Raw genomic sequence first — 16,722 nt, 5'->3', positions numbered from 1 at the left:
AAATCCTCATTAGTGCTGATGAAGATAATATTGTTTCCTGACATCCAAGAAAGCATGTCAGTGGCACACAAGTCAATCACAGATAGACTCTTATCAGCTCCCAGTATTTCAGAACTTTGAAAAAGAATTTCCTTCTCAGTGGCCTTATATTTAATACGTGTATTTTTGTGTGTACTCTGTACCATTGTTGCTTCACCAGGAAACGCTTAAGTACCCTATGTCATACAATTTGCTTTGTCTTTGAATTTGTTCTTCCTTTCCCCTCAGGTGTTTTTTTTTTTTTTAACAAATTACAATTGTGGCCAAAAGCTTTGAGAATGACACAGGTATATGCTTTCACAAAGTTTACTGCTTCTGTGTTTTTAGACCTTTTTATTGGTTGTTTCTATTGTACACTGTACTGTACTGTACTGTACTGTACTGTATTGTACACTGAGGATACGTGTCAAAATGTGTTTTATTGACAATCACATTAAGTTTATGCAAAGGGTCAATATTTGTAAAAATATTTGGCCTTTTCTTAAGACCTGTGACATATGCCCTGGCATCCTGCCATTCTTTCAAGCAGCCTCTGGGTTACATCCTGGCTGACGGCAGCCAGTTCGTGCATAATCAGCGGTTGGAGTTTTGGGGATTTTTGTTTGTCCACCAGGTTCTCAGTGGAATTAAGGTCTGGGGAGTTTCCTGGCTATGGACCCAAACATTTGATGATGGTGAACACAAATGTGCTACCGCATTTTGGTAAATTTTATTATTTTTAAGAAAATTATATGCCAGCAATTAAGACAATTATTATTTTACATTCATTACGTGTAGTCCATAACAATTGAGGAGAGTAAAAGTGAGAAATAATAAGCGGAACTGTTGACACTGTAGTCGTTCGCCCGCGGTTGCCTAGAGCGGACCTACTTCCTGTCCTCTCAGACGCAATTCGGGAAAAGATTCTTTCTCTGAGACTCTACCTTTATTTGTACAGGTCAGTATCGTCTTAAAAAATACAGTGTATGAGGGTTTTGTGCCTCATTCTACTTCGGTATTTACTGAGAGTTATGTTGACACCGCCGATATAACCTTAAGTGGGGTTTAGTTGAAAGTTACTGAAGCGCGGCACGGCAGCGGTGGTAAAGCCGAGCTGCGCAGCCCCAAGTCTCGCGAGAGTTACCGCGAGAGTTTGCCAGCCCGCGGGATGTATTTAAACTTGGTACACTCCATTTAACAATCAAATATGTGTGTGTGGTGTTCCAATTTAACTGTAAAGGCCCTGACATCAGATTATTCGAGTTTAAAATATCTCATATACACTTTATGGTTCAAGTGATGTGGAAATGTTAAGAATAAGCTAAGAATGCATGTACATTTATGTTGTTACATTGCAAAGTAATACATTCAGGTGTGTTTTGTCTAATCTAGTAAGATTTATGCACTTATATCAGATTTGTGGATAAGCTATTTTGAGTTTGCCCTATATGTGAGAAAGAGCAATAAGATGTTTAAGGCATTGTATGGTATCTGCACTGCTGATGTAAATGAGTGAAGGAATAGTGTAATTAACAGTGTAAACTGGAGAAATGTAACAACCATAGATACATATATTTGCCAAATGCCTTTTATTTACCTTTTACAGTTAATGAGCATATCTGACAAGTGAAAACACTGGATGTAAATTATATTTGTTGATCTGAAATAAGAGACGCAATTCGGGAAAAGATACGAGTGCTCCTGTGATTCTTTCTCTGAGACTCTACCTTTATTTTTACAGATTTGTATTCTTTTTGTTATTGTGGTCTTCACATCTGGGACCCGTAACAAACTGTGGGGGCTCATCTGGGATCTCTCCTCTACAGTCGTCGAGGGCAGATCCAGTGATACCAGAACCACGACACAATCGTGACAAGGCCGCTACTCCAGCCAAGCCAGCGAGTAGGTGTCCAGGTAGTGAGGCGAAAAGGGGACCTTTGCCTCGACGTGGAACCGTACTGCGGTGAGGGGAGTGTGACGCATCCTAGTCACTATCGAGCTGAAGGATAATCAGAAATACATACAACATGTCGACCGAGAGAAAGGAACTCGCCTGGAATATCAGGAGACGCTTGTTTTCACTCCAAGGTCAAGACCTCTTTGAACTCGCTAAGAGCCTTGCATCAGAAAACAAAGACACTACACAGCTCAGTCAGGTGAAATTTTTATTGCGGTCTGTGTTGCTATTACAGTTGCTACTGTGCAAATGTTTTGGTGACATTTAAAATTCTACTTTGCACTCGAATAAACATTTAATCATCCAACTGGCACAGGAGTGCGGAGGCTTTGGATATCCAGTAGTCGCTGGGTCGCTTGGAGGGAAACATTACTGTTACCACAAAATTAGTTGAGTGACCTGTGGTGGACAGAGTGCCAGCTCTGGCTGAGGTCTTGTACAGAGGAGCGTGGTAGAGGTCAGGCTCTGGAACGTAGTTCTGCTGTGGCTCAAAGTGCACCACCGGCAACATGGCGTTCATAACCCGAGACAGCGCATCATCAATCACCATGCCGACATCATCCCAGCGACAGGCATCCATGAACATGCCGTGAACAAGTACACCGTCCTCCTCATCCATGTTCAGTTTTGCACCAATGGGAAGAGAGCGTAGAGCCTCACAGACTGCTTCCTCATCCCTGTAGGCCGGCACCACGCTGAAGCGGAAATTAAGCTCATCAATAGGCAAACTGTAACGCCGGGCATGATTCTGCAACACTCCAGTAAGAAAGCCTTGAGGAAAGAAGAACCCGGAGATCCAAAGTGATTTGGGCTGACCACGTGTGATCCAAGTCTGGATAAAGGAAGTTCTGAGAGTCAAGTCTCTGACCCAAGAAGACAGCGGTTTGAGGGAAGGGTAGGCAGAGTTTGCCCAGTGGGTGGGGTCCTGGTTGTTCAGAAAGCTTGTGTAGATTCGGTCCATTTTCTCTGACATCACAACGAGACCTGCTATTGCCTTTTGCAGAGTGATAAGAGACATCCTGAGAACTTTAAGCAAGTTGTTGAATCGGTCTGCTTCTTGGGCCAAAACAGTTGTGAGGGAGTTAATGCGCCCATTGGTGTCTTTGATAAACAGTGTGTCAATTGCTTCATCCATGTCCAGTCGCTCGGGCAGTTTGGCTAGAATCAGTTCGGCGAGCTCGCAGACTATGTCATCGTTACTCTTAGCTCCCTGTTGTGCTGAAGAACGAGGATTAACATCCAGTATGGTATTGATCAGAGTTATAGTTTCTTGACGCTGAAAAGCCAAGTTGGCATTCTCATGCATACCAAAGATCTCAGGATCATCAATGATTGGAAGATTCTCAATATACTTCTTATATTGTTCGAGTTCATCTGACTCTGGAGCGTAGTAAACACCTGAGGGGGAGTACGTGTAGCCAGGCTGCAGAGTTTCTGGAGAAAAAAAGCCTTTGAGGATTGTCCTTAGGTACCGTTGGTCCCAGGCATCCGTCACTCTCCCTCCATATGTGATCTCACCAGTGATGTAGACCAGAGCATCCCAAGGGATGGTGCCATCTTTGCAGTACAGGTTGAGGTTGAGCAGAGCACATTCTCTGTCACTGTCATTGAATTCGTAGCGGATGTTCCAGCCCAGGGGACCAAACTTCTTCCGCTCCTGGATGATTGCATGGAAAAAGCAGATTCCAAAGACAATCTTCCTCCACTGGTGTCCCAAAATGTGGTGTTCAAAGAAACTGCTGGTGATCTCTGTGAAGGCTCGTTGCATGTTGGCTCGCAGGCCTTTAGGAGGCTCGTTAGTCACCTTAACGGAGTTCTGGAGCACTGTAACAGGAAATACTTTGGTCGGCATGGAACTGAGAAATAGACGGAAGTTCTCATGGACTGATGTGTCAGGGTCAGTGAAGGTCTTAATGAGCTCCTCCATGGCTAACATCCAAGACACAGCCAGATGGCAGTTTTGCAAGAAGACCCAGTTGCCACTTGTCAGCGCTGAATGGATCATCTTCTCCGCTATAGGTCTCTGGCCTTGCCCCAGTGAGATAGCCTCGACCCTGTCGAGACACCCTCTCTTATTTGCAAAGCGCTGGAAGGCACCCATTGGGTCAGAACCTGTGCTGAGGATGAAGATCAATGGGGTGGTAGGGGATATGTCATTATAGAGATTAGCCAGGTCAACTGGAGGGTTTTCCACAAACTCCTTCCCCAGGTTGACAATCACAAACTCAGTTGCTGCAAAAACCACCTTCTCTTCCATGAAGCTCTTGATAAGAACTAGTTTCTGGAAAGATCCCAATTGCTCATTCCAGTAGCCTTTTATCTCCTGTTTCTCCTTTTTGGACTCCTCGAGTGAAGGCAACTCTGACACATAGCCATTCCATTTTTCTGGATTTAAAGATGCTTCAAAATGCCCTAGCTTAATATGAATATGGGTTCTAGTGATTTCTTTGGAGATGCCCTTGAAGCAAGGCAGTGTGTCCTCCAGCTCACAACATGTCTGCCAGTAAAAAACACTTAGCCATGGCATATCTGGTCGCTCTGGAAACTCCTTTTTCAGTGAAGAAGCTCCTCTTAGGAAGTGCCACCATTCCCCATCAGAGATCTCGCCACGCTGCCTCATGATTTCTATGCACAACATAAAGCTGTAGATAAGCTTGTGTTGCTCGAAGAGTCCACTTGACATATTAATGTAGGAGTTTAGCAAGATTTGATTCAGGAGGATCTGAAGGCGCTCTTCTAGCACAGTGCTCTGATGTCTCGATGGTGGAATTAAAGAGCTGTTTAAAGTACTTGAGTGAGAACTGGTACATAGGATCGATCTCTGACAGACTGGCAATGACAAAGTACAAAACAGATCCTCGAGTGGCCACAGGCCTGTAGCGCTCCCTTGCAGAGTTTATCAACAGCTCAGTTGCTTCTGCCTCTTCCAGACGTTGCTTTATGGCCTCTGAAGTCACCGTTGACTCCTGGAGAGTCTGAACTAGCTCCTCGTTGTCAAGTATATTCCCCTTAGAGGTAAAGAGAAGCTTAAGAATGCAGTCTTCAATATCTTTCAGCTGGCTGCGGTCAGCGTTGATGCGCACAATCAGCTCGTTCCTCTGTTCCTCAAGATGCGGACTCTCAAGACGCACCACATCACTGAGAAGTTGGTCTTCTAAGCCAGATTTAGTGACAGTGAAGTTGATAATTGTAACTTTGATGCAAACCTCTGGCAGGTAATGTGGATTGGCCATCTTTGTGGTCATATAGAACCTAAAAGAGGCAAACCTTCTGCATTCCACTGGCGGATGACATATTGATCACCAAGAATGTTAATCAGGCTAAAAGTGGAACTGATTGGGATGTTCAGGTTCTGGCACTGCGTTATCCACTGGTCAATTAGCAGCTGTCTATAGTGGGAAGTAATTGCGCCATAATATGCCACACAAGCAGCTGCAATGAAGACATTTCCCACAACATTGATGATCTCTTGCTCAAACAGGGCTACACTTTCTTCCCAGCATACTTGTTCGTCACCAAGAGCGGACGTTAGCTTCCCTGCCCTGATCAGACGGGCCTTTGTCAGAGCCATCGTATTAACCAAATATTCTTTCTCATTCATGCTGCTATCAAACTGCTCCTGCAGGACCTTGATCTGGTTCTCCACCTCCAAAAGAAAGCGTTCCTTTGTCCAAAGTGTACTGAGCAGAACTTGCAGGACTGTAGTCATTGCTTTGTATGCTGCGAGTCAGGACACCGAGCAGTGGGATCTTTAAAGCGGACCAAAACTCAGGGAAACTGGGATCGGTCTCTGTCAAGGGACAGCCAGAGGCCGGCGCAGAGTCACAGTCCCAGCCAGTAAGGTCCTCCTCTGCACAGCTCACCACTGAGTGTGCAAGGCGTTGCAGTAAGCTAAAAAGAAAGCAGCCAAAGCGAGACCAGAGAAAGCAACAGGTAACCTCTTGCCAAAGTTTAACACCAAACAGCTGTAAAGTCCACCTAGTTGGAAAGAAAAGCCTTCTCAAGTGTTTGATTGGTGGCTATCCAGTGACAGTGTTATTTGATTCTGGCTCACAAGTGAGTTTAGTGGACAGACAGTGGGTTCAGCGGTTTTTTCCCAACTATCAGGTGCAACCCCTCCAAGAGCTGTTAAATGATGGACTTGAAGTTTATGCGGTTAACGGACAAGCAGTTCCTTATGATGGGTGGGTCGAACTTGCAGTCACTCTCGCTGGTCACGAAGATCCCAATCTTACTGTGCAAGCCCCTTTCCTTGTCAGTAAGCTGTCACTCCCTCAGCCCCTCCTGGGAGCGAACGTGCTTGGCGCCATTATCCAAGCACAAGAGTCAGACCGAGAGGCCAGTGCTTTATTGTATAGTCTCCTACGCAAAGCTTTTGGTACAGACGAAGAGCAACTGATGGCTATGGTAAACTTCATACAAGTACCACAAAGAGCAGGATGTGACCCAGCCACAGTGAGAATTGGGAAGAGCAATGTGACCATTCCTGCTGGAAAAGCAGTCCAAGTGTGGTGCAGAGTACCCCAAAGTTTTGACATTTGTGACCCCCTGGTGCTGTACGAACCCGATGAGAACACTGCCATGAGACACCTGAGTGTTGGGGAAGGGCTCCTTGAGATCAACAACCATCAAAGGCCATTTGTTAAGGTCCCCATCGAAGAGAACAGCCCTGGGTACTATTCAACATGTCGCTAAAGTTATTGAGACAGACCAACCCACAAACACATCAGAGGTGACTCAACCCACACAGAGCCCCATCACCACAGCTGAGGTAAGCGCAGCCACCTCTGTTTCTGAACTGTCCACTGAGTCATGGCTGCCCCCAGTTGATCTTAGCCACCTGAGTCCGGATCAACAGGAGTCAGTTAAAAAGGTGCTAAGGGAAGAGTGTGAGGCGTTCTCTCGTAGCAGCACAGACATAGGCTGTATCCCTTCAGGGAGGCCGGTAAAGTGTGTCAAGGCCGTCCTGTTTGCACCTTGCACAGGAACTTGTTGTTACAAGTAAACGACTTGCCAGTGGACATTATCCAAAGTCAGGCTACAAGACCACACAAGAGAAACAAGAAGTCCACCGGAAGACCAATGACACCAGAGCCGAACCCTGACACAACTGACTCGGAAGAGGGTGAGCCATTCTACTGGCTTGGTGCACCCAGATATCCTCAAGGGGGGCATTCTCCAGTCACACCAGTTCCAAGTAGAGCGCAACGGAGCTCCGGTCCAAGTGAACTAGGACAAGTCTTAAGGGCTCGTGTCCAACCTAGGGAAAAAAAGTGGCATGGTTCCGGAAGAGGATCTAATCGTGTTAAGAGACTCAGACCTACCTCAGCTAAGTGACGATCAGGAGATGCCTCAGGTTCAAGAAGAAGTTGATGTCACTGAGTCCAGTCCTGATCCAGTAGAGGTTCCTGACCCAGAGCCGGAACCCAGGGTGGAGCCAGGGGATGACATCCATCCAGAGCCACCGCCTCATCTTAGGCAGTCCAGCAGGCAGAGACGTCCCACCACATTCTTCACCTACCCGTCCTTGGGTCAACCAGCCTATCAGGCTCATCCTGCGGTGAACACCATCAACGTCCAGCCTTCGCCATATCCTTCCCTGTACTACCCTCTTCTCTACTCCCAGTCCCCCTACCCCTCTCCCCTTACCCTTAGCCCTTACTTACCTGTTTCATATGTTGTTCCTGGCTATTGAATCAAACAGAAATCTCAGGAAGAAGGATGCCTGAATGTTAAGGACACCTGGGCAAGAGGAATATTCCAGGGACTTCTGTAAAGAGACTTTGTTAGTTTAAAGTGTTTTTTTTATAATTCAAGTTAAGTGTCAGGAGCCACTTTTCCTGTTGGGGAGCATGTGGTGAACACAAATGTGCTACCACATTTTGATAAATTTTATTATTTTTAAGAAAAATATATGCCAGCAATTAAGACAATTATTATTTTACATTCATTACGTGTAGTCCATAACAATTGAGGAGAGTAAAAGTGAGAAATAATAAGCGGAACTGTTGACACTGTAGTCGTTCGCCCGCGGTTGCCTAGAGCGGACCTACTTCCTGTCCTCTCAGACGCAATTCGGGAAAAGATACGAGTGCTCCTGTGATTCTTTCTCTGAGACTCTACCTTTATTTGTACAGGTCAGTATCGTCTTAAAAATACAGTATATGAGGGTTTTGTGCCTCGTTCTACTTCGGTGTTTACTGAGAGTTATGTTGACACCGCCGATGTAACCTTAAGTGGGGTTTAGTTGCAGTGGTGGTAAAGCCGAGCCGCGCAGCCCCAAGTCTCGCGAGAGTTACCGCGAGAGTTTGCCAGCCCGCGGGATGTATTTAAACTTGGTACACTCCATTTAACAATCAAATATGTGTGTGTGGTGTTCCAATTTAACTGTAAAGGCCCTGGCATCAGATTATTCGAGTTTAAAATATCTCATATACACTTTATGGTTCAAGTGATGTGGAAATGTTAAGAATAAGCTAAGAATGCATGTACATTTATGTTGTTACATTGCAAAGTAATACATTCAGGTGTGTTTTGTCTAATCTAGTAAGATTTATGCACTTATATCAGATTTGTGGATAAGCTATTTTGAGTTTGCCCTATATGTGAGAAAGAGCGATAAGATGTGTATGGTATCTGCACTGCTGATGTAAATGAGTGAAGGAATAGTGTAATTAACAGTGTAAACTGGAGAAATGTAACAACCATAGATACATATATTTGCCAAATGCCTTTTATTTACCTTTTACAGTTATTGAGCATATCTGACAAGTGAAAACACTGGATGTAAATTATATTTGTTGATCTGAAATAAAAGACGCAATTCGGGAAAAGATATGAGTGCTCCTGTGATTCTTTCTCTGAGACTCTACCTTTATTTTTACAGATTTGTATTCTTTTTGTTATTGTGGTCTTCACATCTGGGACCCGTAACAATGTTCCCCAAGCTTAGCTATCACTTTTGCTCCAGCATGCTGGGAATGGCATTGTTTTTTAGCAAAATGTTCTTGTTGGTGGTTGGGAAAAATGCTTTCATGTTTTGGTGCCATTCTTTATTCATGGCTATGTTTTTAGGCACAATTGTGAGTGATCCCACGCCTATGTATGAGACGTAACCCCACACACGAATAGTCACAAGATTCATTATTGTTGGCATGACACAGGCCTGATGTTAGAGCTCACCTTTTTGTCCCTGGACAATCATTTCTCTGGCTGTCTCAAACAATTGTAAAGGGGCTTCATCAGAGGAAAAAATGACTTTTAACACAGGCCTCTGCAGTACCTGTAGTTTTTTGAAAAACATCAGTCTCACTCACACTCACACCTGCCTGCTGTCTTTCCTAAGCAACTGAATAATTTTAGGACAAGGATGACAAACTCATTTTACACTGTGGGCCACATACAGCCCCCTTTCATGTAAAGTGGGCCAGACCAGTGAAACTCTTTCTATCAATCTAAAGAAGTTTAACTACACATTTAAACCCTGTGATACAAGAAAAAGAAGTTTCAACAGTACATCTCTTTTTGTTCGTGAGAAAGAAATGCTGTTTTGGTAAATGAAAGAAATCTGTCAGGATCAGTCTTTGGACTTAAATTGTAAGAAATTAGAAGTCTGGTAGCTCATTGCCCAGTCTGTCCTAAAATTATAAAACATCTTGTTAATTAACAAAAAATGCCCATTTTAATAACGTGAGCCCATGGAGAAAAAAAAAATTCTTTCGTAGACAGTAAAAAAGTAGGAACTTTTCTGCTATTTCAGTTTAGCGTGGTATTTTCATAAGCTGATAAAAATATAGAAAATGCAGTTGAAAAAAATAAAATGTATCCTCTCATTGACATTTTCCAAAAACTATCCAATGACCAGATTGGAGTCTTTGGCAGGCCAGTTCTGGCCCCCTGCCTTGTGTTTGAAACCCCTGCTTTAGGAGATGGTACTGGCGCTTGCTGGGCTTTGTAAGGTGCCCTGAAAACGTATTTATAACAACTGAACTTCTCTCTTTAAAGTTCTTCATGCTCCAATAATTGGTTGATTTAGGTGCAATCTTACTAGCATCAGTATCCCCGGGAAGCTCTTTTTATGCAAAGCAGTGATGACTGTACATGTTTTCCTGCAGATAACCATGGTTAATAGAGTAAGAACAATGACTTCAATAACCACTGCCTGTTGTTTTAACTCAGTCAGTTTAGCTTGACAGATCTTCTCCTCATCAACATTCTCACCCGAATTAATGAGAGGATCACTTAAATGATGTTCACAGGTGCTTTTGAAGCAGGGCTGATGGACTGTGTGGGGCTTTTTGCATATGTTATTGTTCTCTAAAGCACTCTGAGCAGCATGTTTTGATGGCATCTCAGTGAAGAACACTATATGCAGTGGTTGTGCATATGTTTAAAAATGCAATATTTGCACGTGCAGTGCAGTGTAGTGTGATACTCATATAAGGTAGCACAAAATGTAATACACTAGTAACTAGTAACTTCATGAAAATAGTTTGTAAACCGAAGTAAATACACTTGTTTTATGCTTATGATAATGATACTGAAAGTACTAATGAAAATAGCAACTGTGTTAATAAATAACAGAATTTCATTTGTTATTTTTCTTTCCTTTTTAACTTTCCTTTTGCTTTTCTTTTTAACTTTACTTTTGCTTTTCTTTTTATCTCAAAAGGAACAGCCTCTCGTAGAGTGGAGGAGTATAAGAGTCGGGGTGGAGTTTCCACTCAAAAGTCCAATTGTTATGAAAGCTTTCAGGAAACCTGGACCAAGCCAACCATCATAAAAGCAGGCACTTCAGCGCAAAACCCTCAGAATCACATCGATCTGCACTGAAGTCAAAGGCTAAAGAATCACTTAAAATGGTGAGTTGAAGTTGAATCAGTTTAAATTCCATTCTCTGCACTGCAGATTTATTCAGTTGTATCTTATAGCCTGTGATTGATAGTATACTATTAATGTATGTTAATGCATCTTTCTAACTTATTTTTTAGGAATTGTGCTATGGATTATTTCAGGCACATGCATCGTGGATCCAGTTCACTTTTATCTGCTCAAGTATGTGCAATGCAGACATCGTCCCACCTGCAAGTTTTATAGCCTGATAGAAACTTAACATTTTTTGCATTTTTGCAAAAAATTGCATCTAATGTGTATCTCTGTTCTCTATCCTTAGTGCTGTGCATGTGGACTAGTGTTGAGTCCTGGTCTTACGTCTACTCAAACAAATCAATGAAATGGGATGATGCACGTAATTGGTGCAAGGAGAGCTACACAGACATGGTGGCCATCCAGAACCGGGAGGAGATCGAGCATCTTAACAACTGGCTGCCCAAAAAAAAGGGCTACTACTGGATAGGGATCCGTAAGATCAATGATGTCTGGACCTGGGTAGGAACCAACAAAACTCTGACAGAAGAAGCGACAAACTGGGCAGAAGGAGAACCAAACAATGGCAAAACTGGACAAAGTGTAGGAGTCAGTGAGGACTGTGTGGAGATGTACATTAAACGAGACCAAAATCCAGGCACGTGGAATGACGAGAGGTGTATGAAAAAAAAGACTGCTCTGTGCTACACAGGTAAGCAACAGTTTGGGGCTTATATGCTTTATTTTAGCTGCCTTAGATTTGTTATTCTGGTTCATTATTATCAAGGTAATCTACTGATAAAACATTTAGAAATACTTTATTTGATATATTATTTTTACTATGATTAGCAAGGCTTATAAAAGCATGTCTGTTTTTTCCAGCGGCTTGTAAGATTGACTCCTGTTTCCATGGAGAGTGTGTTGAAACCATCAACAGCCACAAATGTGATTGCTTTGAAGGGTTTTTTGGAGACAAGTGTGACCAAGGTAAGAAAACAAAATGACAGCGTAGTTTAAATACATATTTTAAGTCACGTAAAGGATTTGATATCTAACTGTGTGTTTTATTTGTTGTCAGTTGTGCAGTGTAACAAAAGTGAGGTGGTTGTTCCAGATAAAGGACATGTAAATTGCTCTCACAAGTATGGCACTTTCTCCTATGACTCCTTGTGTCAGTATTCCTGTGAGGAAGGATACAAGCTGAGTGTGCAGACTCCTCTGAGGTGCACGGGGTCAGGAAAATGGTCAGAAAAACCCCCTACATGTGAAAGTGAGTTTAAGTATTAATAGCTTATAATATTGCTACTACTTTTTGTTACTTTTATTATTTACTACACAGTGATGGAGTCATGGACTGATGTTTTTTTTCCTGTTGTCTACAGTGATTCAGTGTGAGAAGATGTCAGAGCCGACACATGGATCCATGAAATGCTCCGATCCTCTGGGCTCATTCAGCTATCAGTCCACCTGTACTTTTACCTGTGATGAAGGTTATGTACTGTCTGGATCTCCATCTCTGCAATGTGAAGCATCAGCAAATTGGAATGGATCCCAGCCATACTGTGTTGGTACGGCCACATGTTTTTACCTTTCATCGTTGTGTAGTTTTTGTTATTTGGAGGATGATTTGCATGATGATTATAATAAAAAGCTTTAATTTAACTCCTTCTGTTGCCTCTCTCTTTTGTAGCTGTTCAGTGCCCTGCGCTGCAAAACTTGACAAATGGCTTTGTCAGCTGTGGAGAAGATGCTGATACGAGGTTCAGCTACAAAAACACCTGCAGCTTCAGTTGTGACCAAGGTTACCATTTAGTGGGAGCCAGTAGAGTGACCTGCACATCAGGAGGTACATGGAATCAGCAGATTCCTCACTGTGAAGGTAAGAGGAACACGAAAAGTATAACTGTTAGGGAAAATATTCTAAAACACTTCTTCAGTAAAGACTCAGAGAAGAGAAACACACAGAGTTCTTGCTAGCAAGGGCAGCTCCCTACTGAGAGACTCGCGCTGAGCTTTGCCCTGGTCTTTATTTATACTTCAGTGGTGTGTGTGTGTGTGTGTGTGTGTGTGTGTGTGTGTGTGTGTGTGTGTGTGTGTGTGTGTGTCCTGCTGATCAAAGGGTCATAAAAGCACAAAAGGTACATCCTTGGTCAGGAAAGGGTAGTCTCCCCCTCACCCTAAATAACATGGTGAGGAAGTCCAGCAGTTCATCTATATGTAAAGAAGCACTTAAACTAAAACAGACATAGCTACGTTAATCCTGCCGTAAAACAATAAGAGAAGGTATGACCTCTCTCGTGCTCCCAGGATGTGGGTGTGCATTCTAGTGTGGAATACACACCAAGCCTTTGCAGCCTGTTAGAGATCACACACAATTAATTATATGCCTCTAAGTATACATGGTTGAATATTTCCTAATACAAATAACTACATGCAGTATTCTACCATATGCAAACTTATATCACTAAAAGATTATACTGACTACTAAATACAATTTTCCATTAACAATAACCCACCCATCTTCTATATCACGAGGACACGTTCAATAAAATACACATGTTTCTGTGTCAGCCATCCTTTGCCAGAATCCAGAGAGAGAAGCTCCCCTCATCATGCAGTGCAGTGAATCTGAGACTGAACTGCGACCAAACTCCACCTGCAGCTTCAGCTGTGAAGAAGGTTTTGAACTGCAGGGAGCAAACACCATCAAGTGTTCTGAGGACGGACAGTGGAATGAAAACATACCTACATGCAAAGGTCTGAAAGACTAATTATATCAATATTTATTTGAAATCACTTTTTACTCATCATAACATTTTTAACAGTGTTTGTGTGATTATGTTCTAAAATGTTACTAAATAATTTTCTTTCTTCTTCTTTTTTGTTTTGTTTTAGAAAACCGATGTCCTGCTCCAGAGGTCCCAATAAATGGCCAGATAAGCTGCAGCCCTCCTCTGTCTTCTTTTGTTAGCCATGAGGCAACCCATCCAGCTGGCATGGTGTGCAGTTTCATCTGTGATGAAGGTTATGTACTGTCTGGATCTCCATCTCTGCAATGTGAATCATCAGGAAATTGGAATGGATCCCAGCCATACTGTGTTGGTACGGCCACATGTTTTTACCTTTCATCATTGTGTAGTTTTTGTTATTTGGAGGATGATTTGCATGATGATTATAATAAAAAGCTTTAATTTAACTCCTTCTGTTGCCTCTCTCTTTTGTAGCTGTTCAGTGCCCTGCGCTGCAAAACTTGACAAATGGCTTTGTCAGCTGTGGAGAAGATGCTGATACGAGGTTCAGCTACAAAAACACCTGCAGCTTCAGTTGTGACCAAGGTTACCATTTAGTGGGAGCCAGTAGAGTGACCTGCACATCAGGAGGTACATGGAATCAGCAGATTCCTCACTGTGAAGGTAAGAGGAACACGGAAAGTATAACCCACCATCTTCTATATCATGAGGACACGTTCAATAAAATACACATGTTTCTGTGTCAGCCATCCTTCATCTGAAAGCCTAGTTGTATCACTATTTATTGCAAACACCTTTCACTCATCATAGCAATTCAAATTCAAATTCAAATTCAAATTCAAATTTTATTTGTCACGTACACAGTCATACACAGTACGATATGTAGTGAAATGCTTGGACAACTGCTCGTGACCTAAAGAAAACAAAAAAGGAAAAGGCTATGAATAAGATAGGAAATAAATATGAAAAATTAAAAAGGGTAAATTTAACTAGGAAGGAATAAAATATAAATTAAGGTTAAAAATGAAATAACTGTACAACACAAATTAGAATGAAGGGTAAATTTAACTGGGAGAATAAGATAAAATATATAAATTAAATTTTAACAGTGTCTGTGTTCTCATATGTTACTGATTAATTTTCTTTCTTTCTTTCTTTTTCTTTGTTTTAGCAAAAGGATGTCCTGCTCCAGAGGTCCCAACAAATGGCCAGATAAGCTGCAGCCCTTCTCTGTCTTCATTTCTTAGTCATGACACACCCCATCCACTTGGCATGGTTTGTCATTTTACATGTGATGAAGGACATGAGCTGCAAGGTGCACACAGCATGGAGTGTACACATCCAGGCCAATGGACCTCCAGATCACCAACCTGCACAGGTACATGTGAACCCATTTTACTTGGATTGCTTGTTGTTCATAACTTCATTTGTATGTTAATGACATGAAAGTGACATCTTCCTGTCCTTTACAACAGTTGTTCGATGCCCGCTGCTTGAGCCTCCTAAAAACGGTCACATCAATTGTTCCAGAACTGAGTCAGTTTACAACTCTCAGTGCTCCTTCACCTGTGACCAAGGCTACTCATTAGAAGGACCTGAGCTGCTGACATGTGGTCATCATGGCAACTGGACTGCAGAGAAACCCACCTGTCAAGGTAAATGAGCAACAACAGAACAAGGGGAACAAGAAGTTAAAATGCATAAACTTAACATAACAAGTTTCAGTTCAAAGTTTGACGCTATTCACATTTCACCGTGTTTCCACAGCTCCTGCTCCAATTACTGCAGTTACTGCTGGTGTGGCAACAGGGGGCACTGCCTTGTTATCTGGTGTGTCTATGGCTATGTGGGTCTTGAAAAGACTGAAGAAGAATGTAACCAAATTCGACCTGAGCAGGTTAGAGAAGGATTAAACATTTTTATTGTCTTTATTTTTAAGTTTATTGAAATTTCAGTGCTAATCTTCTGTCTTTTATTACAGCAGCACTGAGTCTCCCTCACAGAGCTACAAAAACAGCATTGACAGCCTAATATAGAAATCTCTGATATTCTTAATAAACAAATATGAATACTGTAAATTTTTACCACATTATTGCACAACATATTATTTGCACTAGTATAACACTCTAATCAGGCAAAGCCAATGTAAGAAAAAGAGCTTATTTAGACACATCCGCTGAATCATTGTATCCCTTTGTAAACTGTAAAAAGATCTGTGATCGCTCTGAAATGTTGTTTCAACATGTATTTCCTCCCAGTGGGAATTTTATATTGAACATATTGTTCTACAACTTCATGAAAATGCTGGGAAAATGTGGCTATTCCTGTTACTTTAAACGTCACATAACATGTAAGCTCTCCATTTCACTGCATACCTGTGAATTCTTTTTAGTATTTATGTGGTATTTATTTTCTAAAAGAAAATTGTGTTGAATGTTTATTCAGGTGTTTGCTTGTACAAAACTATATTTTTATTTTTATTTACTGAGCTACTGTAACTGTAATGTTCTCATGTACACACAAAACAAATAAATATTGTTTAAAAAATTGATTTTGGCACTTCCATGTTTTGTTATAATGACCAATAAAAATATTCCATTAGTTTTGTCACCACAATGATAGAAATGCTTAGCCGAGCAGGGTCTGAAGCCGTCCGCTTTCATAACTTGGCTCATCAATTCTGCACGACATGCACCGACTCTCACAGTTTTAGCAATGACCTTCTGCCACCATGACTTTTTTTGGAGGTTGAGAAAGAACCTCTTTTGAAAGCTGCCTGGACCTTTTGTCTCTCCAGCAACCTTTCCATCATAAAGGACATGACAAAGCAGAATAAAATTGAAAAGTGAGAGGTAGGAAGGAAAAGCTATATTTCTGGGTATTCTATCCATTGTTTTAATTGAGCGTCATTTGTGCAAGCACTTTCGTGGGACAGGAAAGGGTCAGATATCTTACATAAGGCTGAAAATGACAACATGTTGTGAACATCGAGTTATTCTATGCTAAGGCTGCCCTGAATGTAAAAATGAGAGCTTACAAAAACCTGGCAATGACCCTTAGATGCACTGAATGGACGCACAATTATTTTTACTGCTGCAGCACTTTCTTATCTTATGTTTGGGTTGATCAGAT

At 42.0% G+C, this 16,722-nt stretch overlaps 2 protein-coding genes across 2 annotated transcripts in view; one reads left to right on the top strand and one right to left on the bottom strand.

Moving 5' to 3' along the window:
* Positions 1-2,263: 2,263 nt before the first annotated feature.
* On the bottom strand, positions 2,264-5,684 carry LOC120747080 (dynein heavy chain 6, axonemal-like). The gene is given in 3 exon segments (XM_040052692.1): positions 2,264-4,725; positions 4,727-5,227; positions 5,335-5,684. Coding segments are annotated over 3 exon segments (3,306 nt in total). The 3' UTR covers positions 2,264-2,270.
* A 2,316-nt stretch (positions 5,685-8,000) lies between these two features.
* LOC120747226 (sushi, von Willebrand factor type A, EGF and pentraxin domain-containing protein 1-like) overlaps positions 8,001-16,722 on the top strand; it is a 37,496-nt gene continuing 28,774 nt past the window's right edge. The window contains exons 1-13 of the mRNA XM_040052934.1: positions 8,001-8,112; positions 10,647-10,836; positions 10,966-11,029; positions 11,148-11,552; positions 11,723-11,827; positions 11,919-12,110; positions 12,223-12,408; positions 12,531-12,719; positions 13,412-13,597; positions 13,736-13,942; positions 14,065-14,253; positions 14,762-14,968; positions 15,066-15,245. Coding sequence (XP_039908868.1) covers positions 10,834-10,836; positions 10,966-11,029; positions 11,148-11,552; positions 11,723-11,827; positions 11,919-12,110; positions 12,223-12,408; positions 12,531-12,719; positions 13,412-13,597; positions 13,736-13,942; positions 14,065-14,253; positions 14,762-14,968; positions 15,066-15,245 — 2,113 coding nt within the window. The 5' untranslated portion in view covers positions 8,001-8,112; positions 10,647-10,833. The remainder of the gene's footprint in view (positions 8,113-10,646; positions 10,837-10,965; positions 11,030-11,147; positions 11,553-11,722; positions 11,828-11,918; positions 12,111-12,222; positions 12,409-12,530; positions 12,720-13,411; positions 13,598-13,735; positions 13,943-14,064; positions 14,254-14,761; positions 14,969-15,065; positions 15,246-16,722) is intronic.

The sequence above is a fragment of the Simochromis diagramma genome, unplaced genomic scaffold (genome assembly GCF_900408965.1).
Source record: "Simochromis diagramma unplaced genomic scaffold, fSimDia1.1 OVJJ01000419.1, whole genome shotgun sequence".
Taxonomy (NCBI): Eukaryota; Metazoa; Chordata; class Actinopteri; order Cichliformes; family Cichlidae; genus Simochromis; species Simochromis diagramma.
This window is presented reverse-complemented; position numbering and strand designations above follow the sequence as displayed.